Below are 27,490 nucleotides of genomic sequence, written 5' to 3'. Positions count from 1 at the left end.
ACAGGTTCAAGCCCTGGTCTGGGAGGATCCCACATGCCACAGAGCAACTAGGCCCGTGAGCCACAACTACTGAGCCTGCGCATCTGGAGCCTGTGCTCCGCAACAAGAGAGGCCGCGATAGTGAGAGGCCCGTGCACCGCGATGAAGAGTGGCCCCCGCTTGCCACAACTAGAGAAAGCCCTTGCACAGAAACGAAGACCCAACACAGCAAAAATAAAATTAATTAATAAACTCCTACCCCCAACATCTTCTTTAAAAAAAAAAGAGAGATATACATATGTTAATAACAAAGACTGAAAGGAAATAAAATTATTAAATGTGGCAGTAGAATTATAACTACTTTTATTTTCTTTTTTATACTTCTATTTTCTAAATTTCCTATAATGACTGTGTATTACTTTCACATTCAGTAAAAACAAGAATGTTTTTCTTTTTAAGTTACATTGCTTAGCGTATTGATCTAGGTAATTAGGAATAATTCCCCAACTTGAGATATTTAATAAAATTATATCTTTTGGAATTTGGAAAGGAATTTAGAAATGACCTAGTATAAACTACCATTCAGTAGATGAGAAAATAGGCCTAGGGATTCAGGTGTGCAAGCTTGCTGATGTATTTAGAGGCAGAGCCATACTTAGAACTCAGATTGTTTTCCCACTGACCAATACACATTTTTACACTGCTTTATGATAGTGACTCAAACAAGATGTAAAGATCTAAGTAGAATAACTGTCATTTTAAGAAATGCTTTTCCCTGGTGTACCTTTAAATTTTCAGATCATTCTCTTTTTTTTTTTTTTGGTACGTGGACCTCTCACTGTTGTGGCCTCTCCCGTTGCGGAGCACAGGCTCTGGACGCACAGGCTCAGCGGCCGTGGCTCACGGGCCCAGCTGCTCCGCAGCACATGGGATCTTCCCGGACCAGGGCACGAACCCGTGTCCCCTGCATTGGCAGGCGGACTCTCAACCACTGCGCCACCAGGGAAGCCCCATTCTCATTTTAAACTATAAAACTGTTTGTAACAGGGGCACATATGCTATTTCCTATAACAGTTTCATTAAAAATTTCCACTGAAATAACCTCTCAGGCTTTCCTTTGAATTTAGATTTTGCTACCATTGTTATATTTTCAGCTGAATCACATCAAACCATGAGACTGGTTTGTATTACTGGTTTCTCAGATCACTTTGCTTTTCCTTCAAAGGTTTTTTTCCTCCTTACTTGATGAGTATTAGTAGGGTGGGAATAGTTAATATACTTAGACACACTTCTACTTGGAGACATTTGTATTTTCAATTTATTTATTTTTTATTAATGAATTCTTTCGTTTTTCTTAGTCTTATACTTCTAATACGAGGGCACATACCTTTAGTTCAAGGTCTTCCTTTGGATCGTGACTTTGAAAACTACCTTTTGATTTTGAATCTGGGGAAACTAAGCTTGTGCTCTTCCTTCAAGCTAAGCTCACATTGTTGCTTTGCCACCTAATTTCTGTTGGAGATAAATTTAAGTTCCTCCTCTTTATTCTACCTGGATTTATATGGATATTTTTCAACTTTACCTCTGATGGAGATGAGTCAGTTTTTAAAAGGCTTGGATATCTATCTTTCATTTTTTCTTCTGGTGGGAAGAACAGATTTTTCATTTTTCTCTCCGGCATCGCCTCTTGCTGGTGTTCCTCTAAAGGTGGTATTTCGTCCTCTTCTGCTAACGTCAGCCTAGGAATAGTGGGCAATGGAGTATCTGTTTCCTTTGTTGACATGTCACTTTTAGGAGCAACAACATTTGAATCATCTTCACCCGACTGGTTCAAAGTTGGCAGAGTCAGGCCTTTCTTATCATCATTATCCAGTAACTAGAAAATGTATCAATAAGACAAGCTACCTATTAATCATTATCAACTAGAAAATATTTAAAACTAACAAAATCGGACTTAACATCATTTGTACTTTTATCCTTTATTATAACAAGTTACCATCAATATTTGTAAATTATTACATTCCTTATTAGAAGAGTTGAGAAATTCTCTACTTGCCTGATACCATGGACTATAGGATATTATCCATAAAAATGATCATACTGCATTATAAACTAGTGGTTCTCATATATTCATATTGTATAAATCATCAGCATCTCAGAGAAGAAAACCAAGGGGTCTGACATTTTACTGTTACTATACTATCACCAATATACCATAACAAAGGAAACTTTAATAGCAAAATAGCACAAAGAACAATATTATAAAAATCACAATAATATGGTAAAATAAAGGAAATTTAAATAGCAAAATAGTACAAAGAATAGTATCATAAAAGAAAGGACTGTTAAGTCTGTTAAGCCAAGTAAGTTTAGCTGTATGAGAAATTCTCTATATTGTCTTTTTTTCTCTCTCTTTGGATTGTGCAAAACAGAACATACTGACTCTTCAATTGGTATTTTGGGAGCCACTGGCCCAAGAATAGAAATCATTAAATCCTATTTCTCAAGCAGTATGGAATAATCTTTTATATTTTATTGGTTTACATAGGGGTCCACTGCCTTACGGAATTAATACCTTCTGTAAAAGCTAAAAAGCAAATAATATTATGTGAACTCTATTTCTATTTATAAAATACAGACTATTACTTTGGAGATTATACATTACAGAGAATACACAGCTGTATTATAGAGAAAAAGTAAAGAATGTAGTTAGGTCTGTGGCATCCATTTCTAAGTGCAGAACTTTATGCTTTCTTTTACTTGTTTCCCCCCTTCTGTTCATAAACACCTTTTGTCCCCTATATTCATATGTACTTTAAAATGTTACTATTTGATACTGAAACTTCCCTTTTAATAGCGTAATTTAAATTAAATAAATCGTGTAACACTGTACAGATATTGTTGTAACAGAAATAACCATGAAAACTTGAATAACTTCTTGAGTGCTTTCTTCTTTCCATCTATAAATATTTCTCCATTTACAAATATTTCATCCCTTTATAAAATAGTAACTATTCGAAGTTCTCTTTCAAGTTCCCTTACCTCACTTGGAAGAGTTTCAGCTACTTCCTTTATAAGAAGGATATCTGTTAAGAAATTCATAGAAGTATTTTATTATATATAAAAATAAACATTATTTATATGCATTAATAAAATAGTACAGTTTTTCTCACCAAGAATAAGAGCAATTTAAATCAAAGCAGTTATTCAAACATAAACACTACATATTTAGTAAAAACAGGCTGATGAATCTCTGGGAAGATGGAGGAGTAAATGAACAAGTGTGGAGATGAAGTGAAAACATGTATAAAATGATAAGATTTCAGATCCCTCAATATAAGACATAAAAACAGGCATGTACTATATTTTACTAAAAGTCAAGAGGAAATAAAAATAAATCCCAGATGGTCAGTGATAAGGTTGGGATTGGAAAAAAAGAGTAAAGTTGTATGTAACCAGAAAAAATAGGACCATTCAAGAGAGGCTAACTGAAGCACTTGTAAAGTTTTCCTAGAAATATAAAGAATACGTATTTAGCAAACAAAAAAGAAAATTCTAAAAGGGAAAGGGAATAAATAATTGAGATACAAAGGGATGCATAAGTCTAGTAAAAAAAAATTATTAAGGTCATTATTAGCTGCATGACTGCTGTCAGCTCATTTTTCTGAGGCTTGGTTTTCTCACATGTAAAATAGATTAGTGATAGCTTATCTTATAGGTATGTTACAAGTATATACAATGGGAGCAGCAATGTGGTTAAATGCTTGAGTTCTTGGGTCAAATAGACTAGGTTCAAATTAATGGCTGTGTCACCTCTCATTGACTTGATCCTCAGTTTTCTCATCTGTAAATATGTGGATAAATAATAATAGCACCCTCGACTGACTGCTCTGAGTACTGAGTTACATAATCCAAGTAATGTGCCTGGAACTCAGTGATCAGTAAATGTTAGCTGTAACTACAGGGAGCCACTGGAATGCCAAAAGGAAATAAGTCACTAGAGGATCCAATGGGACTTGAAATAAACTCCGTGGATAAGTGAAAAAAAGTAAAAAAAAAAAAAAAAAAAAATAGTAACCACCAGTGTGTGAGAGAGGTTAACCTCCAATATTCAACAGCAATATTGAAGAGGGAAGTTGTGATTCTCCTACAACCTAAAACTCTCAGTGAAAGAGTAGATTAAAGATGAAATAGCTCTGCTAGGCTGGTTGATCCTCAGAGGTTAAGAAATGAATATATCAAAGCCTGAGGTAGCTGGGGAAGTAGAATTAGAGAAGTAACCTGCGGCCAGTCTTATAAAAATAAATCATTAATCCACACCAGCAGAATCCAAGATTTTAAAGATAGAGTATTATGCATCTATTTTAACTTACTTTCTAAATGAATCTCTTAAGAGAGATTTTTCTTAAAGACTGCATGAACAGTATCTTCTATTAATTAAATATCTTACTGATAATTTGTGCAAAGTTCTCACATTTAATGTTAATTTAATTTCCTGTCCTGCTCTCTCTCCTCCTCCCTTTCTCTTACACACACACACGCACACACACGTGCATACACACATCCTCCACATAAAAAAGACCAATAGCTCTACAGTTAACAATGTTTAACAAAAATACCTTGTCATAGATTATAGGTAAGATTTAACATTTTCCTTGCTCTTAAAGAGGAAAGGACTATTAAAAATAAAAATAACTCTTAATTGGGTCTAAGTATTTTCTTTGGAGTGTTACAAAATAAATACTATATACCAAAACTATAATGAAATGTATTTTTATTCCCTAACAAAAAATGAAGTATACTTAAAGCAGATTGCTAGTTTTCTTTTTGTGATATAACCACCCTGTTTTAATTATCTTAATAATAAATACAAAAAGGTAAATTAGTTTCTTAACCTGATGTTACGGTATCTGTAGGTCTCTCTTCCAATTGGCTTTCAAGTATCTCATTGGTATTACTTTCCTAGAAGAAAAAAACATATTGGAGAAATGTTTAAAGAGCTAAATTATTTTTTCCTGCTTTCATAACTTTTTAAAATACTTTAAAAAAATTTACAGAAGACAAGAAGAATATGGGTTTGTGAGAAAAGCAAACAGTACTGTTTTAAAGAGAGGCACACCCTGGCTAGGAGTTAATGGTCCAGGAAGAGAAGACCCAAGAATTGATAGAGTTTCCGAATGATGAATGCATGACAGAAAAAGATTACAAGACAAATGACATAATGTTTAACTTCAAGTGGTATAAGAGGATACCCCCGGGAAACAGATCACTTTTTTATTGGAATACATTATGGTCTATCAGTTGCAAAGTGATGTGGATCTTTATAAAATTCCAAGAAGAATTATAAGGTGGAGTGACCACTGGCTCTTATAAAATACTGATTTTTCAATAAGAACCCAAAGTTCAGAGTCCCTTTAATGAAAAGCCCTGCAAAATTTTCCTAAAATACTAATTCTGTATTAGCAAATGCTAATCAATTTATTTTATCACAGCACAATCCTGCCCAATTATCTCAGAGGCATTGAAAAACATGAATATATCAATATGTTATGACTACCATTTCAAAGCTGTGATTTTAGTCAATGTTTTATCTATTCACTGAAATCCCTATGAATCTTTTACTGCCAGGTCAAAATGTATAGATTAGATAGTACTTCTAAATAGTAAATCTTACTTTTACATATGATAAGGGTCTAGTATCCAAAATATATAAAGAACTCTTACAACTCAACAATAAAAATACAAATAGCCTAATTAAAAAATCAGCAAAAGATATGAATAAAAATTTATTCAGAGAAGATATACAAACGGCCAGTATTCACACAAAAAGATGTTCACATCATTGGTCATTAAAGAAATGCAAATCAAAACCACAATGAAATACCACTTCAAACCCACTAGGATGGCCATAATTAAATTTTTTTTAAAAAGGAAAATAACAAGTGTTGTAGGAGATATGGCACCCTCATGCATTGCTGGTTAAATGTAAAATTGTGCAGCTGCTGTGGCAAACAGTTTGGTAGTTTCTGAAAAAGTTAACAGAATTATGATATGATCCAGCAATTCCACTCCTAAGTATATACCCAAGAGAATTAAAAACATACATGCACACAAAAACTGCACATGAATGTTCATAGCAGCATTATACATAATAGCTAAAAAGTGGAAACAACCAAATGTCCATCAACTGATGAGTAGATAAAAAAATGTAGTATATCCAAACAATGAAATATTATTTGGCAATGAAATGAAATGAAGTATCGATACATGCTACAATAGTGATGAACCTTAAAAACACTATACTGAGTGAAAGAATCAAGTCACAAAGGACCATATATTGTATGATTCCATTTATATGAAATATCTAGAACAAGAAAATCTTTAGAGATATAAAGTACATTAGTTGTCATCTAGGGCTAGCAGGGCATGAGGGGTTTGGAGGGTATAGGCTAAGAGGTATGGGGTTTCTTTTTGGGGTGATGATAATGTTCTCTGATTGTAGCGATGGAAGCACAACTCTGTCAATATACTTAGGGTCACTGAATTGTACACTTTAAATGGATGAACTGTATAGTATGTGAATTATATCTCAACAAAGCTGTTAAAAACTAAACCTTATAAATTATTAATCAATATTTATTGAATGTCACATTATCAAAATAGGAACGTGCATGAACTATGAGTAGCATTTTATAGAGAGAGAACAAATAAACAATATCTGATCATTATTTTTACTTATCGTAATTTTAAACTAAAAATCTATGTATGGAAGAATGTATTATGTCAATTACCTTAGTTTCTTTACGTTCCAATCTTGGGGTAAGAACTCCTTCTAAATAGCTAGCTTTTTCTATCCATGTACTCAGACGTCTATATTCTTTTTTCATTTTTTCTAGCCTAAAGAAAAATCAGTTACAGATTTAAAAAGTGACAGAAGAATATATATGGTATGAAGCAAAGAACAACACATACAGTATAATACATTTATAAAAAGTCCTTAAAGACGAAAACCAACAATATATTGTTTAAGGACACATAGGAAAAGGAATGATTACAACAAAAATCAGGATAGTAGTTACCTGGGGAGAGTTGGGGAGAGGGATGTAATCTCATAAGGGCACACAAAACACATTATAATATTGGTAATGTTGTATTTCTTAACTCGAATTGTAAATATCTAGGCAATGGTCTCATTATCTTTATTTAAGTTATACATACATATTTAAGAAATTATTCTATATATATTGCTCTCATTTAAACTACATATACATATTTTATAAATTATTCAACACATATATGATATCCTCTGCAATAAAACAAATGAAAAGATAGGAATTTAGTTTTTAATCCAAATTTCAAAAGGCTTTCATAATCTAAAAATATAATCGACAAGAATTAAATGGAAAAGAGGAAATGTTTCTCAATTCATTTCATTAGGACACTATGACCTTGACAATAAAGCATAACAAGGACATTACAAAGAAGGAAAATTAGTCTAATCTCATTCACAAACATAGATGCAAATGTTACAAATAAAATATAATTTTAGTACAAAAAATGTAGTGGTATAAGGAAAAGATAATATACCATGAACCAGTTGGCTTTATCCCAGGAATATAAGGATATTTTGACATTAATAACAGAGTGTTTAATTTAAATACAATTTAACAGATTAAAAGAGAAAAATAATTTGGCAAAATCCAACATCCATTCATGATTAAAATAGAAAACTCTTAGAAAACTAGGAACAGAATGGAATAATTTACTTAATCTGGTATAGGACATCAACCAAAAAACCTATATAAATAATGTGCTTGACTATTAAATGCTAGAAGCATTGCCATGAAAGATCCGGAACAAAACAAAGATGTCCACCCTCACCATTTATAACAGACATTGACTGGAGCTTCCAGCCAGCATAGAATGACAAGAAAACAAAACTAAAGATTAAGGATTGGGAACAAAGAAAGAAAATTGTTATTACTTGTAGATGATATGATTGTGTAAATAAATTCCCCCAAATGAAACCACAAATAAGTTATTATGAATATGAAAGTTTAGCTAAAAAGGAAAATTCCAAGAAGATGATGAAAGCAGAAGTAGCATATTTTTTGAATCCTCCCAAATATCTACATAAAAACATTCAGAGTATCTAGGTAGCAAACACAAAAACTTATAGGCAACATTTACAAAACCATGTGACAAGGTTTCCCTATTAACCCCATATACATAAAACCTTCATGGTACCAGTGAATATATGGGAGAAAGCAACAGGTATAAAAGGGGCATCTGATGAATGTGAGAATAAGAGAACCCCAAAGAGCCAACAGGTGGTCACAAGAAAGCACAGCCAGCCAGCCTGAGAATAGCAGTTGAAACTGGGAGGGTTTTACTCATTCCAATAGTGGGTGAGTACAAACCATTCATGATAAGAATTAAAGGACTGGAGTAGTCTAACCACTGAGAATGCTCAAAACTGACCAGCCAGGTCTCTACTTAGGGACAGGGCCTCAGAAAACCTTGAAAGAAGGTCACTGTATATTTAAACACCAAATAAAAACTTCAGAAGTGGGAGCTCTGTGAAGCTAGAAAAGCTTTCGGAACCAAGCTTCTACAAAAAATTCAGGAAAATTAATTTCATATAAAATTGAGCAACAGAGAATTATCAGGGCCAAATTCCAAAGTAGTTATAAGAAGATAATAAGGATCAAAATAACATTCTTAGATTGCAGAAACACACAACAAAGATACATGGGAGTCAGTGAGCAGAAGGAGGAGAGGGGGACCCATTCTGCTAGGAAGAAGGGGGTTGGGTGGTGCTGCCACTCAAGAGAAGGCAGAGCAACAGCCATTGCTGTCACTGGAAGCCAAAGAAGTCGAGGTTCTGCAGGTGGAGCTCAGGGAGCCACTCTGAATGGAGAAGCATTATAAGGATCCAGGTGTGTTCTACTAAGCCAAGAACTGAAGAAATTTGTGGATTCCAGTCCAAGATGGTGAAGAGGCTCCTGAACTCATTCATCTCCTCTCAGAGATACACCAAATCTATAGTTGTACAAGGACCAACTCCTGCTGAAAGAAATCCAGAAATAGCTGAGCAACTCCTAAACACTGGACGAATGAGAAAATACCCACAGCAAATGGGTAGGAAAGGTTGAGACACACTCTCATCATAAACCTAACCCTGGCACCATGTCATACAATTGAGAAGGAACTTCCAATTCCCAGCATCTCTTTGAGGAGAGAAAGGTTCGGACCCCACAATGAGTGCTCCAACTTTCAAGACTGCCACTTGAGGGACAGGGCCCCAAAACACCTAGCTAAGTCACACCTAGCTTGTGACCATGAGATCCTCAAGGTTAAAACAAAATAGAAATAGTTCTTAATGGGTTCTCTAGGACTTGCCATGGTTATTTGCCAAGGGCTCAGCACAGAGTAGGCAAAAACTGTCCATCTCCCAGTCTTTCCCCAAGAGAAGCCCACTCACATTCTGTAAAAGTTAATGTTTGAGGGTCAGGCTTCTAATTTAGCATGCTTCTAGGGGCTGACTGCAATCCTCCCTGGAAACCAGGGAAGCCAGCAGACACTGCATCTCTCTTCTCCCTCTAGCCTGATCCAGATCACCAGTATCTCCAAGGAAATGTTTGTAGATACAACTGGCACCCCGGATTCTGTGGCTGCCACCCAAGGCACAGGCCCCCAGATTGCCTGATGTCACAGTCAACAGGGTTTGCAGTTACCAGTCTACAGGACTATAGTACACAAAGAAGCAGTTTTAATGGGTGCAGGTGCACCACCAACCCTGTGACTATACAAACAGGCCCAGCACAGAGGGAAGAGGAAAAAAAGTCTTCCAGTTTGTCCCTGAAAGGGCTCTAACTACATACTTTCCCAGCATCTGCCTGGGGGTTCAGCTTCCAATCAGCCTGAATCTAGGTGCTGACTGAGATCTCCCCTTTGGGATACTGACAAGTCTTGACACGCCCTCAACTATTGGGAGGGTGACTAAGAACAAACAAGGTGACTTGGACCATCACAAAGGTTAGAGGGACAACCAAGAACTTGGGCTGGGCTGATGGTAAGGTTCCTTTCCTACAATGAGGCCACAACATCAAAACTTAGAGAGGTGGTTGTTTTATCTAATGTTCAGAAACCAACACAGAGAGTCAAGGAAAATGAAGTAAGAGAGGAATAAGTCTTAAGCAAAGGAATAAAATAAAACTCCAGAAACATAAGTTCCAAACAAAAGAACAAGATAAAACTCTAGAAACAGACATTAATGAAGCAGAGATAAGTGACTTACCTGATAATGAATTCAGAATAATGGTCATAAAGATGCCCATCAAGGTCAGAAGAAAAATGTATGAACAAAGTGAGAATTTCAACAAAGAGATAGAAAATATAAGAAAGTACCAAAGAGAAATCACAGAGCTGAAGAATACAATAACTGAACAAATGATATGACTAGCCAGAAGGGGTTAATACCCAAAATATATAAACAGCTCATATAACTCAATATCAAAAAACAAACAACCCAGTCAAAAAATGGGCAGAAGACCTGAGTAGACATTTTTCCAAAGAAGATATACAGATGGCTAACACACACACACAAAATGCTTAATATCACTATCAGAGAAATACAAATCAAAACAACGAGATATCTCTTCACACCTGTTAGAATGGCTATCATCAAATAGTTTACAAATAACAGACGTTGGTGAGGATGTGGAGAAAAGGGAACCCTTTCACACTGTTGGTGGGAATATAAATTGGTGAAGCCACTATGGAAAACAATATGGGGGGTCCCAAAAAAACTAAAAATAGAACTACCATATGATCCAGCAATTCCACTCCTGAGTATAAATCAGAAAAAATGAAAAGCCTAATTTGAATAGATACATGCACTTCAATGTTCACAGCAGCACTATTTACAACAGCCAAGATATAGAAGCAACTCAAGTGTCCATCAACAGAAGAATGGACAAAAAAAGATTTATTCATACACACAATGGAATATTACTCAGCCATAAAAAAGAATGAAATTCTGCCATTTGCAGCAACATAGGTGGACCTAGAGAATATTATGCTTAGAGAAATAAATCAGAAAGAGAAAGACAAATACTGTATGATATCACTTATTTGTAGAATCTAAAAAATAAAATGAATGTATCTAGCAAAACAGAAACAGACTCACAGATACAGAAAACAAACTAGTGGCTACCAGTGGGGAGAGGGAAGAAGAGAGGGGCAAAATAGGGGTATGTAATTAAAGGATACAAACTACTATGTATAAAATGGATAAGCAATAAGGATACATTGTACATTACTGGGAATTATAGCCATTATTTTGTAATAACTTTTTAAAATTTAATTAAAAAAAATTTTTTTGGCCATGCCACACAGCATGCAGGATCTTAGTTCCCCAACCAGGGATTGAACCTGCATCCCCTGCAATGGAAGCATGGAGTCTTAACCACTGGACCACCAGGGAAGTCCCTGTAATAACTTCTAATGAAGTATAATTTATAAAAATACTGAATCACTATGCTGTAGACCTGAAACTAACATAATATTGTAAATCAACTATACTTCAATTAAAGAATTCATTGTCAAACATCAAAAAAAAAAGGAATCAGCTGTGTTTCAGAAAGAGAAATTAAGGAAACAATCCCATTTCCAATCACATCAAAAAGAATAAAATACCTAGGAATAAATTTAACTAAGGAGGTCAATGACCTGTATTTGGAAAACTATAAGATACTGATGAAAGAAATTGAAGATGATATGAACAAATAGAAAAATATACTTTGCTCATGGGTTGGAAGAATTAGTATTTTTTAAAATGACCATACTACCCAAGGCAATCTACAGATTCAATGCAATCCCTATCAAAATAACAATGACATTTTTCACAGAACTAGAACAAATAATTCTAAAATTTGTATGGAAACACAAAAGTCCCTTATTACCCAAACAATCTTGAGAAAGAAGAACAAAGCTGGAGATACGACACTCCCTGATTTCAAACTACAATACAAAGTTATAGTAATTAAAATAGTATGGTACTGGCACAAAAACAGACACATAAATCAATAGAACAGACTTAAGAGCTCAGAAGAGAACCCATACTTACATGATCAATTAATTTATGACAAAGGAGGCAAGAACATACAATGGGGGAAAGACAGTCTCTTTAGTAAATCATGCTGGGAATACTGGACAGCTACATACAAAACAATCAAATGGGACTACTTTCTCATACCACATACAAAAAATAAACAAATGGATTAAAGACATAAATGTCAGACCTGAAACCATAAAACTCTGGAAGTAAACACAGGCAGTACACTCTCTGACATTGGTCTTAGTGATATTTTCTTGGATATGTCTCCTCCAACAAGGGAAACAAAAGCAAAAATAAACAAATAAGACCTAATTAAACTTCCAACTTCTGCACAGCAAAGGAAACCATCAACAAAATGTAAAGCCAACTTACTGAATGGGAGAAAGTATTTTCAAACAATATGATAAGGGGTTATTATCCAAAATATACAAAGAACTCATACAATTCAACATCAAAAAAGCAAACAATCTGAGAAAAAAATTGGCAAAGGACCTGAACATACACATTTCCAAAGAAAACATACTGATGGTCAACAGACATAAAAAGAGGCTCAACATCAGTAATCATCAGGGAAATGCAAATCAAAACCACAATCAGATATCACCTCACAGAATGTCAGAATAGGTATTATCAAAAGACAACAAATAACAAGTGTTGGTGAGGGTGTGGAGAAAAGGGAACCCTCCTGCACTGTTGATAGGAATGTAAATTGGGGCAGCCACTATGGAAAACAGTATGGAGGTTCTTCAAGAGATTATAAATGGAACTACCATACAATCCAGCAATTCCACTTCTGGGTATTTTTCCAAAGAAAACACAAACACTAATTTAAATAGATATATGCATCCCTATGTTCACTGCAGCATTATTCACAATAGCCAAGATACAAAAGCAACCTAAGTGCCCACTGATAGATGAATGGATAAAGAAGATGTGGTGTGTGTATATATATATATATATATATATATACACACACACACACACACACACACACACACATATGCAATGGTGTATCATAAGCCATAAAAAGAATGAAATCTTGCCATTTGCAACAAAAAAGGTACAGCGCTAACTGAAACAAGTCAGGCATAGAAAGACAAGTACTGTATGATTTCACTTATATGTGGAATTTAAAATTCAAAACAGATGAAGAAACAAATCAGAGACAGAATCATAGACAAACAGAACAAACAGAGTGGAGGGGAGTGGAAGAGGAGTGAAATAGGTAAGGGAAATTAAGAGGTACAAACCTCCAGTCACAAAATAAACGGATCACGGGGATGAAATGTAAAGCATGGGGAATATAGTCAAAAATAATGTAATACCTTTGCTGACAGATGGTAACTAGACTTATCATGGTGATCATTTTGTAATTTATAGAAATGTTAAGTCACTGTGTTGTGCACCAGGAACAATATAGTGTTGTAGGTCAATAATACTTCAAAAAATGAAAGAACAAGCTCATAGAAAAAAGAGATCAGATTTGGGGTTACCTGAGGCAGGGGGTGAGGAAAGGGGAATTGGATGAAGGTGGTCAAAAGGTACATACTTCCAGTTGTAAGATAAATAAGTACTAGGCATTCAGTGTACAACATGATTAACATAATTAGCACTGCTATAGGTTATATATGAAAGCTGTTAGAGTAAATCCTAAGAGATCTCATCACAAGGAAAAATCTTTTTTCTTTTTCTTTTATTTTGAATCTATATGAGATCATGGATATTTGGTAATCTTATCATGATAATCACTTCATGATGTATGTAAGTCAAATCATTAAGTACTGCTTAAACTTATACAGTGCTGTGTGTCAATTATATCTCAATAAAACTGAAATAAAAATAAATAAATATTATGTGGAATCTAAAAAATGGTACAAATGAACTTATTTACAAAACAGGAATAGAGTCACAAATGTAGAAAACAAACTTATGGTTACCAGAGGGGAGGGGGGAGAGAGAGAAATTGGGAGATTGTGATTGACATATATACACTACTATGTATAAAACAGATAACTAGCAAGGACCTATCGTATATAGCACAAGGAACTCTACTCAATACTCTGTAATGACCTATACGGGAAAAGAACCTAAAAAAGAGTGGATATATGTATTTATATAACTGACTCACTTCGCTGTACACCTGAAACTAACACAACATAAATCAACTATACTCCAATAAAAATAAATAAATAAATAAATGTTATTGAAAGAATAAAACATAGGACTAGGAGAAAAGGGGGTTCCTTGATCACTCAACTCAATGTTTATGAATTAATTTATAAGTTTGAGTAAAATATGCATATACATAAACACCATTTTTAAAATTTTAGGAGTTCTGTTTCTGGCAATGATGGAATCGATTATTTCAGACCATCTCACTGCACAACTGAAAAAGCTGACAAAGTATTTTAAAATTTTTTCTTTGGAAGCATCAGTCAGTTATAAAGGCAGCAAGAATTTGCAAATCCAAGATGCCAGACAGAAAGGAAGTCTGGAGACTCTGAGCCCATAATTTGGAGCCATTTTCCTTCAAGGCATTTGAGGTGGACAAGAGTTAAGAGCTTTGAGAGAAATATGTAAGAATGAGGGAACAAAAACCAGAGTTCAGCCCCTGTTAAGGATGAGAAGCCATGGTAAGCACCTAGGCTTTCAGTTGGGGCCCTAGAGGGCTATACCCCAAGAATAAGTGCCTCCTTAACTATTGTACCCTGGTTGCCTCTCACTAGTCCCGGCCTTGATGTTAAGAATAAGAGTAAACCAAAAAAAGACTAATGCCCACAGGAACTAGAGCCCAAATCATTTCAGTCTCACCTCAATTGAATTAAGGTGATCTGGCATTGCTAGTGTTCCTAGGCTAGCTGGCTGCCAGATGCAAATGTATGTATTAGCTGTAAAAATATATAATCAAGAGCCTCAAATCAGTTCTACAGATTTTCAAATACAATATTTGGCACTTGATGAAAACAACTAGGCATATGAGAACATAAGATTTGACTAAAAACTCTGAGAAAAAAACCAACAATAGGTATAGACTTATAGGAAATCCAAATAACCAAGTTATCAGAGATGAACTTTGAAATACAATGATTAATATGTTCAAAGAATTAAAAGATAAGACTGAGGATTTTGGTAGAGAAGTGGAGCTATGAAGTAAATGAAAATTCCATAACAAAAGGAAATAACTGAGATTAAGAACTCAATTGGCTTAACAGTAGATAAGAGACAAAGAAGAAAGAACCAATGATTATAAGACAGGTCAGAAGAAAATATCTAAAGCATAGAGATAAAAGATGGGAAATACAGAAAAGAGTATAAGAGACCTATAGACTATATTGTTGAGTGAAGAGGCAGAGAAAGTATTATACTTTCTCCCATATTAATATGTTCTCACCCCTTTTCTTGCCAGATCATTGACTTTTTAAAACAAACACTGAACCCATAATATCATCATGATGAAGGTTTCTGAACCAATAGCAAGCCTATATCTCAAAGGAAAAATTAATATATAAATAACACATAAATAAGATGAAAATCTTTTTGTTTTGTTTTGTTTTTGTTTTTTACCTTGCCCGGGGTTGTTGCTGAAGTTTTTCAAGTCGTACTACAGATGGCTGGTTGGATTGGGATGCTGTAGTTGGCACCCCAACCGAAACATTCAGGTCTGGGGATAAGAATGCTGGATATTCTATTGGTTGTGGTATAATAACATTTCTGGAAAATGGTAATAAAGTTAAAATTATACAAAAGTCCACTTCTAAAATCAGTGTTAGCTATCACTTTTGAATCACTCTCTTTTACACTGTAAGCTCACCTATCCATATTGGACCACTAGAGGATAGAGCTAGGAAAGAAGACAGAAGGCAGAAATACTGAGAGAGTGACCTCTTGGGTACTCTTACTACTAAGATCATGGGTAGCAGAGATGGGAAAGAAGAGAAGGACCTGAAGTTCTAAGGAGAATTAGAAAGTGTTTGAGCCCAGACCTCTCTCCCTATCTCTAGATCCAAATCTCTATCTCATGGCTCAGTCAAGTTGACACAAAAAACTAACCATCACAAGTCCACCCCTTGTCAACTTGGTACCCATAAACATCTTACAACATGCTTAATCTCCAAATGAAAACAATAACAAGGTCATAATTAACCTTACATGATACAACTCTCCTGTATACATACAGCCAAAACTCACTAGCCCCTTCCCCAGAAAAGGATGTAAAGTCGTTGAGTGATGTTTACTCTTCTCCTTAATATCCTGAAACTTAAATAACTATGATGTAAGGTTAACAATACTTAAATATTATGATATAAAGGAAATATATATTATGTTATGTGATAAGGAGATGAGAGGGAAGAAAAACATATATATAAATATTTTTTCCAGGTCACTGAGTAAATGGGCCAGAGTAGCACATCCAAAGGAATATGTTGCCTCCAAAACCCAAGAGGCCCATTAGGTGTTATGCCTCTTTTTTTGGTTGTAGGAGAGCCCAGATACAACAACTTACCCTTCACCTCAGCAGGAATATCTTGACAAGCCCCATACCTGGATCCCTAAAATTTCACTGAGGTAGAAAGCCCTCGAATTTTATCAGACTTATTTCCCACCTTCAGACATGCAAATATCTTATCAATAAGTCTAGAATAGTGCCACTTCTTGCTCACTAGGTCCAATCAGCATAATGTCATTACTGTAAGGGTGAGTGTGATATCTTATATAAGAGAAAGTAATCAAGATTCCTGTCTACTATATTATGACATAGGGCTGGAGAGTGATGTATCTCTGAGGTAGGACAGTGAAGGTATACTGCTGGCCTTGCCTGTGGAAATAAAACTGTTTTGGATGGTCTTTACTAACAAGTATGGAGAAAAAAGCATTTGCCAGATCAAGAGATGCATATCAGGTACCAGGGGGTGTGTTAATTTGCTCAAGCAATGAAACTGCAAACTGGTACAGCAGCTGCATTTGGAGTCACCACCTGGTTAAGCTTACAATAATCTACTGTCATTCTCCAAGATACATCTCTTTTCTGCACAGGCCAGATAAGTGAGTTGAATGGGGTTGTGATGGAAACCACCATCCCTGCACCTTTCAAATCCCTATGGTGGCACTAATCTCTGAAATCCTTCCAGGTATTGCTTTTGGTTTACTCTTAGTGGTAGCTCTAGTGGCTTCCATTTAGTCTTTTCCACCGTAATATCCCTCATTCCACAGGACAGGGAAGGTATTCACCAACTGTTGAATACATATATTCTAATTATGCATTCTGGAACTGGGGAAATAACTATAGGATGGGTTTGGGGACCCACTGGGGCCCCCATGAGATGAATCAGAGTTAAAACTCCATTGACCACATGACCTCCATAAGCCCCTATTCTAACTGGTAGACAACAGTGACATTTTGGGTCTTCTGGAATTAGTGTCCATTCAGAGCCAGGGTCCAGTAGTCTCTGAAAACTCTATTTCCTTTTCTCTGATGCACAGTTACCCTGGTAAAAGGCTGTAGTTCCTTTGGGGGAATGCTGGGAGAAAGATTAACATAATTTTTGGCACTGTACTGAGGTCTCTCAAGGGGATCAGGCTTCCCCTTCATTCAAAGGGTTCTGGGTCTGTAAACTGGTTCAAACTGGGAACTGACTGAGGACCTCTGCTTTTATGATTTAGGTTAGACTTTTGTTCATTTGACCTAGAACTTTTCTGCTGATACAGATCAAGTAAGAATTTAGCAGGCTTCCTGTATATTCTATTTCTAGGAATATCATGATCAACCAGCCATGCCATAGGTCTACATGAATCAGACGATTGTGGTTGCTGCTTTGACCCTGCTGTCCATCACAGTAACCACACCCACCTTGCCACTTCAGGATCCAATTCCTCCCAGTTCACTTAGGTTTTCCAGTTCAGTGACTGCAGTTCCCACTGGCCTACAGAGAAGAGCAATCACAGGGCTCTTCAAGGGTGGGGATTCCCTCACAAACTTATTTGTCACAGTCATGGTGAAAGGTGTGTCTTCTGGAGCCTCCCAGGGTGAATAAGTAGGTCTTAAATGACAAATCCACTCTAACAGTACAATCTCCCTAAACCTTTGAATTCCTTCCTCTACATTAAACTAAAGTAGATCTGGCATTTTCAATCCACTCACAGTGGGCCATCTTATGGTCCATGTTTCAGTAACCAACAAAGTGTTAGAGTCCTTTGTAACTCCCCAAGCTGCAAATTAAACGTAGAATCTCTGCTTAGTGAGCCCATATCCATAAATTCGATATGATCCAACTTTATGATCCTGCCACCACTATCCCATACCTTTAATATCCTCATACCCTCATACGTCCCCTGGATTTTTTTTTTTTTTTTTTTTTGCGGTACGCAGGCCTCTCACTGTTGTGGCCTCTCCCGTTGCAGAGCACAGGCTCCGGACGCGCAGGCTCAGCGGCCATGGCTCACGGCCCCAGCCGCTCCGCGGCATGTGGGATCTTCCCAGACAGGGGCACGAACCCGTGTCCCCTGCATCGGCAGGCGGACTCTCAACCACTGCACCACCAGGGAAGCCTCCCCGGATTTTTATATATATAAATTAGAAAACTCAAGCAGTTCTTTCTGGAGTGTGGTGTACTTCCTCGTGGGTCACACTTTGAACCTCACCTTTAGGGGCTTGCTGGAACTTGAGTCTAGTTACAGGCCTAGAAGCAAAGGGGGGCCGTGGGGGTGAGTTTTGAGGAGAATCAACATCGTCTTGCATGGCAACTGCCTCAGAAGAGGCCATTACTATTTCTTCAAGTAATGCAGGGTTAATCCCCTCAGATGGGGTGGAAAGGCCACTACCACTTTTGCTGGGGGTGGAGAGGTCTCTTCCACTGGGGTTTGAGAGGTCACTTCAGCTGGCAAAGCAGATATATCAGAATTTATGGACTCAGCATCCCCAGCTTCATCAGAGTCTTCTCCTATTTTCCCATCCCAACTTTAAGGGTCCCACTTATTCCCAACCAATATCCTCACTTTAACAGTAGACACCCTGTGAGGCTGGGAGCTCAATTTGCGTTGTAATTCAGGCAGCGGCAGGATGAAATTCTGGCTTCGATTTTCAGCAATCTTAGCATTATGGCTATAGGAGATAAGGGTCTCCTGCAGGGCATACATGGAAGATTTCAGGTCATTTACACAATGCTTGAGCTGGGAATTTGAATCCTTGAGCTCATTCTTTTCTCACCTTTGTCCATCAACATTAGGAATACCCAGCCAATTCATTATATTCATTAGTTTGACAAAAATGTTTGAAAGTATCATATATATAGTCACCCATATCTTTGCTTCTTTGCTTTGATTAGGGGTATCCAATGGGTGATATTTTTCACATCACTATTGCCAGATCACGCCATGGACTATCAGTGTCTCTTTACCACTAGAAATAGAGTCATTAGAGTCTTTAAATCTATAATCGGATTAGAGAGCTAATTCCACAAACCCCAGAACCAATTCAGAAAACTTGTCCTTAATCTTCTGTTTCTCTAGAGTCACACTCGGTATCAAAATCTGTATTAGTGAGAGCTGTTCAGAGAAACAGAACCAATAAGATGGAGAGAGAGGGGGAGAAAGAGAAAGACAGAGAGAAGTTCATTATAGGGAATTAATTTAAGTGATTATGGAAGCTGACAAGTCCAAAGATCTGCAAGATGAGTGGGTCAAGCTAGAGAGCCAGGAGAGCCAATGGTGCATAGTTCTAGTCCAAAAGTCTGCAGACTCAAGATCCAGGAAGAGCTGATGCTTCCATTCAAGTCCGAAGGCAGGAAAAAGCCAATGTTTCAGTCAAAGGCAATAAGGCAGGAGGAATTCTCTCTTACTCAGGGAAGGGTCAGATTTTTTGTCTATTGGGGCTCTCAACTGATTCGATGAAGCCCACCCACATTAGTGAGGGCAATCTGCTTTACTCAGTCTGCTGATTTAAATGTTAATCTCACTCAAAACATCCAGAATAATATTTGACCACATATCTGAGCACCCCCTGGCCCAGTCAGTTCGACACACCGAATTAACTGTCACACGCACCAAGTTATTGCCCTAGTCCAGATTGTCAGTATCTCTCATGTAGACTAATGCAACAGCTTCCTCCAATCCAATACTAAGCTACTTCTGTCCATATTCAATCCTATTGATAGGATCATATAAAATGCAAGTTGATCATGGTACTTCCTCTACTTAAAATTCTTCAATGGTTCTACATCTGAAGCACTTCCAAATTTTTCCAATAAAAAACTCCTGTGGGTAGAGGACAGTGAAGGTCTCTGGAGGTATAACTTAATGCAATCAGACACAAACCACACATCTTGGAATCATTTTGTTATCTTGAAAATTTGTGACTTTTTAATTCTACTGCATAATATATAAATGTTAATTTTAAGATAACATTTTCCCTCTCAAAATCTTTGAGCAAAGTAATACTCCAGAAAGATGCACCATATCTTCCAGTGCTTTGTGTTGCCCTGACACACCCCTGAGGACTCAAAAGAGTAAAATTTACTCACATTTGAGAAGCATAAACCTACAGTGATGATGATGGTGATGATAAAACGTTTATTACTTTAATAAGTAGCTAACAACTGAGAATTCTATTTGCTACCATGTTCCAAGTGCTTTATATGTAACTTATTTAATCATTACAATAACTCAGTTGGGTAGCTGTTATTTTTATCCCATTCAATAGATGAAGCACAAAGAGCCGAAGTAACTTGCTCAAGGTCACACAGCTAGTACCTGGCAGAGTCCATGTAGTCTGGACTCTAGAGCCTCACCTCTTGACCACCATATCTTGCCCGTGACTACTGCTTCAGCTCATCTCCCATTGCTCCTTTCCTTGCTCCTATGCGCTTTGCAACCCACAACAAACTACTCACTGTTCCCCATTGTAACATAGCCTCTTATGGCTCCCACCTTTTACTTATGTGCTGTCTTTGGGGAATGTGTCTCCTCGTCCTTGCAAAATCAACCTGATGCACCACTACTCATTTTTCAAGTCTTACATCGAGCACTCTTTCTTTTGTGGATCCTTACTTGATAATACGATCCTCCTGACTCCCCCAAGAAGTATGGGAAGCCCCTTGGCTGTGTCCCCCAGACCTCTATGTTACCCTCTAGAAGGGCTCCATCTCATTTGTATTATCTTATTTTTTTTACATGTTACCTTTGCATTAAACCATGAGCTACTTGAGGGCAGGGACCAAGCCTCATTTATCTTTGTATTTTTAGTGCCTTGCAAACGTTCAATAAATGTTTATTGAATCAATGGATAAATAAGGAAATGATAATCAATAAACGTAAGAAAAACATTAAGCTTTGCTATTTCAACAAATCACCAATACCAAATGGACAACATTTATTTTTAATGATAATACCCAGTGCTGATAGGAAATCAGCACTTCAGAATATAATTTCCTATTCTATATCTAATTTCCTCAATCTCATTTCAAGTATTTTCCATTCCTTATTCTTGGATAGCACCATAGATTAAATATCTCTCTTTCAGGTGCTCATTTTTCTTTGATCTAATTTTACTGTTGAAATTGCAAGACTAATTGACATACTATACGTTAAGTTACTTTTGGCCTGCTAATTGCATTTTTTTGACCATAGGCTTTTTGCTGAAAATTTGGAAATAACAACTGGAGTGTGTGGAAGTGGGGGGTAATGCTACCATACTGCAGAGCAGAAAACTGGCAACTATTAGGCATCTTGATCTTAAAAGTTCCTCACCTCTTTCTGCAAAAGGAACATCTCACTGGCCAACTTTCCTTGTTAGGCTTCCCCTCCCTTCCCTCCTTCAGCCATGAAGTTGGCAACCCTTCTCTTCTTTTCTTATCTCCAGACCTCCTCAACTCCTCTCTCCAGGGCTACACCCTGTTTGGCTTTGTTTAGGCTTCCCCCTTAAACAAAACAATTCACTGCTTTCTTTATCTTGGAGTCTAGTTCATTCTGGCCATGTCTTAAGACAACCAAAATTATCCATCAAATGGATTACATATTTTAAATGCCACATGATATAACTGCGTTAATAAGACTTTAACACTTACGTCACAGGGTCTGTTCTTTCTGGAGGTGGTGCAATATTCATAAACATAGATGGCTTAATAATTTTCTGAAGAGGTTTTAACTGAGGAAAATAATAGGTATATATTAACACTATTTAGTTACAATTCCAGTTCATCCTAATACTACTATCCCCCAGGACTTAAATGATATATATAAAGAGGAAAGGAATTAAGAGAGGAAGAAAGAATTAACATTGAGCACTAAGTATCTTCCAATAATTTTGCATCTTTAATATTATTTAATCATCCCAATAATCCTATGAGGTAGATAACTATGCCTATTTTACAGATAATACTGAAGATCAGTAATTGTTCAAGGGTTACCCAACAGGCATGAGAGCCAACATTTGAATGCAACTTTATCTCCTCCAGTGCAAGTCCTCTTTATACATTATCATGATAGGTAAGTAGGGGACTATGTTACTGAAAAGTTCATGGACATAAAATCAAATAGAACTTTTATTAAATTTCCCACTCTTTTCCTTACAATGCCTTTGTTCCTAGTTTTTAGTAGAGTCCACCTACATAAAACAATACAGTATTTGCCCAGTCTTATTTCAAAAGGATCTATCTCCCTAAGAATGGTATTGTTACATGTTATATCCAGATATAACACCTATCTCTGAACTTGGTACTCATAAACTTTGTCACAAAAAGGACTAAGCCTTTTGTGACACAGTTTAGGACTGATTAGGGATCCCTCTAAGGCCTAATTTATGATAAGAAAATAGGCAAAATGAAAAGAAAGAAAAATCAAAGCAGAAAGGGGAAAAAGAAAAAAAGCTCGTGTCTAGTGGCTTTCATCAATATATTACTTACCTGTGATTCAAAATATATTAAAAAACATTATAATATACCACAGGCAAAACTTAAAAATACATTTTACAGGGATTTCCCTGTTAACACACAGCAGTAGACTTATTTAATAAGACTGATGTACCGACTCTCAATTCCTAATTAAAAAACAGCCAAGAATATGAAAAATAGCAAAAACTGAAAAGTAAAGATTATATGTAAAGTATACAGGTCATTTCTCCTACATAACTGCAGTACTAATGGGACTGAATTTATAAATGCCCCAAAGCTGTGACAGTACCCAGGGATATCAAGATTTCTCTCAAACACTTGGTAGGAATATATGTTGCTACAATTTTTCTAGAACAATTCCTTGAAAAGGCCATTACTGACAATGATTTCCATTCTAGGAATCCGGTCTGAGGACATAATGAAAGAAAAGGATATAGGTTAATGTACAAAAATTTTCTCTGCAACATGGATATATGTAGTAAATTTAAAGGGGCAGGCTAAACCTAGGAAGATACCTTCTTTGGGCATATTACTCTCTTGATGAATCAAGAAGGGTTGATGTTGAAATAATCATGGGGAGAAAGGATTATATGTGATTAAAGTACAAAATATCTTAATAACATCAATGACTATTTTAATGATTATTTTTAGATATAAAAATACATTCATTTCTTGAATACTTAATTTTGTTTTCAATTACGTAAGTGTACACACACACAAAAGTATTATAATAAAGGCATTTCGAATAAAATCTCATTATTTAAAAATGTATAAGCAAACAATGGTAAAGTTTCATTTTTCTTTAGGCTAGAGAAAAATGGTGTTCTTTTAAAAATATTTTAAAGATTTTATCAAACTGGAAAGGATAGAGGCTCAGGAGGATGATTTAACTGAAGAGCTGCAGTAGAATTATTTTTAAAAGAGGGGAACTAACCTGATGTGAAAATCCATAACCAAAGTTTCCATAGGAGAACATAAATTCCACTTCTGCCCTGCAGATAAACTAAACATGTGCCAAACTTATTTTATTGTTTGATCAGAAAGATATTTTAATGGAGAGGTGATAACAAGTGATATTTTTACCTCACAAATCTATAAGTTAGAAAAACCAAAGCATGAATCTCTTGATTTAGAAAAAAAAATTTACACAAGTAACTCCTATAGAAGAATCTATGGCATTCCTGAAATGTTAAAAACCTTACGTTAAAGTTAAGGAATATTACGTGATTAAAATATGAAAAATATCAATTTACAATTGTTAATAGAATTATGCAGAGATACATATATACATATGTATATATGTATTCATATCCATGTATATAATATTTTTAAGTATTTATTCACACTTTTCCCATCTCCACTTCCGTTTTCAGATAAAATTTTGATTTAGACAAGTGATTTCATCTCTCTGAACCACAGCTGGCTCATATGTGAAATGAAGGAGGGTGTCAGAGGTTATGCCCTCAAATGTCCATCATTCTGTTTTTTATGTTTCCTATCCCCGATCTGGCTACTGGCAGCAGAAGCCTCTCTAAGTAGATGATCAATTAATCAAGATAATAATTTTTAAGTACTTAAAAAGGAATTCAAGTAAGAACTGTAAACAACTCTTTAGAAACTCCTTAAGGAGGAAAATAATATTTCCTCAATTCAGTATGTGAGGATCCTAAGGCCATGCAAAGAAGTAGCCAGAGGCGTTTTCCTCTCTTACCCAATGATTTCTAATTTTTGTGTTCACCATTTAGCAGTAAGATAGCAGCATTTTAAAAAACGGTGGAGATGAAGATTGTGAGCAAATATTATACGTTCTATTTAATATATTTCTATTAGTTCAAACAGTGACTGGTAGGGTAACAAAAGAATAAAAACAATATCAGAATAAAGTTACATGAAATGTTAAGTGTGTGCACAAAGCTTTGGAAGTTTCAGTAAAGTTCTTACTGTGTTTTTATTCAACATTCGGAGTTCTTCAGTAAAGCATCCTTTCTAGAAAAAGTAACAAACAATAAAATTCTTAAACATAGAAGCACTGATATAGTCCCTTGTATATTATCTAAATCATTTCATAAATTTTTAAAAATCAGGTAATGATGTTTAATGCACATATAAATTTAATAGCTAAAATACCAAAATAATGAATGTTTGGAAGAAAATAAAAATTCCAGGTTGTACCAGAAATAAATGTTAATATTTACATTTATGTTTTAAAGAAAAATGTTCCTGCTGCTTATACTTAGAGGAACTGCCAGGTCTGCACTCCTTTTGAGGGGTTAAACATGAATCTACATGATAGGCTGACTCATGACAGAACTGAGTGCTTCTCTCATCTCTTGGGGACTGTTGGGATCTTTTTAACCAGGAAAACATTTGGTATCCTTGGTCACCATCTCTGATCATCTCTGCTGTGCTATGAGTCCTCCCATCTAATCCAACATTCAATGGTTCTCTTTCTTTCCAGCATTTTCCACTGTGGCTCATGGAACCCCCATTCCACGGTTGACAAGCAACCTTCCATCTTTAACTGCTCCACTAAACATTTCCAGCTTTCTTTAGCTCAGACCTGCCTCATCACTAAGGATGCCGCTTCCATTATAGACTCCTCAAGTGAAGGCCCACATATCTCAAGGTTAGGTGGGGGGGTAGCATCCTCCATACTCTCTTCTATTGCTTCCAGATCTTATTATTTATTATCTTATTACACAGATAAAAAGTTTTCCTCTTTTAAGGCTCATGCTCTCTGGAATGTCTTTCAGACATTCTGGTCACTAATTCTCATTTAGTGAAAACTTTGGCACCTGGTCTACATGTCCTCTGTACTCCCAAAACATAGCAATCCACAAGAAGCTATTTAACACCTGTCCTCTCAGTTCCTGGTGAGGCATTATAATGAGGAAAGTAACAGGTGGTGGTACAATGACAGACATCACACAAAATTAGCATATCATATATATTCTTCATATAAAGTCACAAGATTTCTCAGAAAATTCATAAGTAATTGAAATTGATTTCCTTAATGATCCTGTCAACATGCTCTTTATAGCTTCTTGCTTTTTAAAGCTTCCCTTTTCCCAAAGTGGGGAGTGGAGAAACATCTTACTCTTCCAAGACTGCCTTTTTTTTCTCTTCTCTCTTAAAAATGGTGTCTCTGCTTTTGATGGAAAACTCAACCTACTTATTCATCTCCCTCATATATAAGTAAACTTTTATTCGTACTTTTAACTACTGTAAATGTCTTTGAATTATTTCTGAAGGTCCCACTGAGATCTACCCAATTGAGTCTTCATTAGAGCCAATTAAATGTTCATCCTGAATGTGGATCTAACTCATCCAAATCCACTGAGTTTTAGGCTTGCCTTCACCCAGCTCCACTGATGAGTTTCAATGTGTGACAATGAGCTACTTGGTTCCCTGTCCTGAATTTGATTCTGCTCCGTCCAAAGCAAGTTACATGGCTAAACGCAGTAGTCGGGGTGGGGAGCACTGTAGACTAGTCAAAGATATAGATACCTGGAGGCATGATTCTTTAGGGGGCATTACTCTAACAATCTTCCACACCTTTGAATTTTCTATCACCTTTCTCAAATAATTACAGTAGCTATCAATCTTTCTAATTGTTGAATTTATCACCTAGTCTTAGGCTCATCTGGTATGGATCATATAGCCTAACCAATGAACACAAATGGTACTGCAATTCATTCCAAAATTAACATTACATTCCCTTCTATAATCAATATAGAAATATTATAAACTCCAATATACTTATATGCCTTAACTGGACCCCAGACCTTAACAATTAGCTGATGTTTCTGGTTTCTCCCAGAGCCTCAAAGAAATCCAAAATGTATCAGGGATATGAAGGAACAAGGGGTTAATGATACAAGTACAGACCAATTACTTTTTTCTTTTTTTGGCTGCATTGGGTCTTCGTTGCTGCGCGTGGGCTTTCCCTAGTTGCAGTGAGTGGGGGCTACTCTTAGTTGCGGTGTGTGGGCTTCTCATTGCGGTGGCTTCTCTTGTTGCGGAGCACGGGCTCTAGGCGCATGGGCTTCAGTAGTTGTGGCACGCAGACTCAGTAGTTGTGGAGCACGGGTTTAGCTGCTCTGTGGCATGTGGGATCTTCCCGGACCAGGGCTCTAACACGTGTCCCCTGCATTGGCAGGTGGATTCTTAAACCACTGCGCTATCAGGGAAGCCCCAATAACTTTTTTTTTTTAATAAAGTTATGCAAAACCTATTATGTGATTTATTTAATTCAATTCAGCATCTTTGGCCTCCAAAATCAGGCCAATTATATTCAGAAAGCAATTGATACCAATTGGTAATCATAAACAATACACGTGTACTTTCCAAGTATACAATTGAGATAATTGTTGTACAATCAGATGGCCCTCCCATGCTTCCAAACATGATCTGTAGTTTGGGTCTTATCATCAGGTCTTTCCAACTCAACCAAGCACTAGATTTTACCAATCTGCATGAGGATTTCTACCATGGCTAGTAGTTCTAT

General features: G+C 36.2%; 1 protein-coding gene across 1 annotated transcript in view; it reads right to left on the bottom strand.

The window, feature by feature from the left end:
* The window catches only part of C2CD6 (C2 calcium dependent domain containing 6), a gene marked incomplete at both ends in the record, with an annotated part of 130,245 nt that overhangs the window by 64,065 nt on the left and 38,690 nt on the right, over positions 1-27,490 (bottom strand). Inside the window, 7 exon segments of the mRNA XM_082658905.1 lie at positions 1,562-1,855; positions 4,885-4,941; positions 6,771-6,876; positions 15,665-15,811; positions 22,159-22,238; positions 23,918-23,986; positions 24,925-24,969. Coding sequence (XP_082515031.1) covers positions 1,562-1,855; positions 4,885-4,941; positions 6,771-6,876; positions 15,665-15,811; positions 22,159-22,238; positions 23,918-23,986; positions 24,925-24,969 — 798 coding nt within the window.

This window comes from Grampus griseus (genome assembly GCF_964374135.1).
Source record: "Grampus griseus genome assembly, chromosome: 7".
Taxonomy (NCBI): domain Eukaryota; kingdom Metazoa; phylum Chordata; class Mammalia; order Artiodactyla; family Delphinidae; genus Grampus; species Grampus griseus.
Note: the sequence above shows the minus strand (reverse complement) of the source record. Positions and strands in the feature narration are given on the sequence as shown.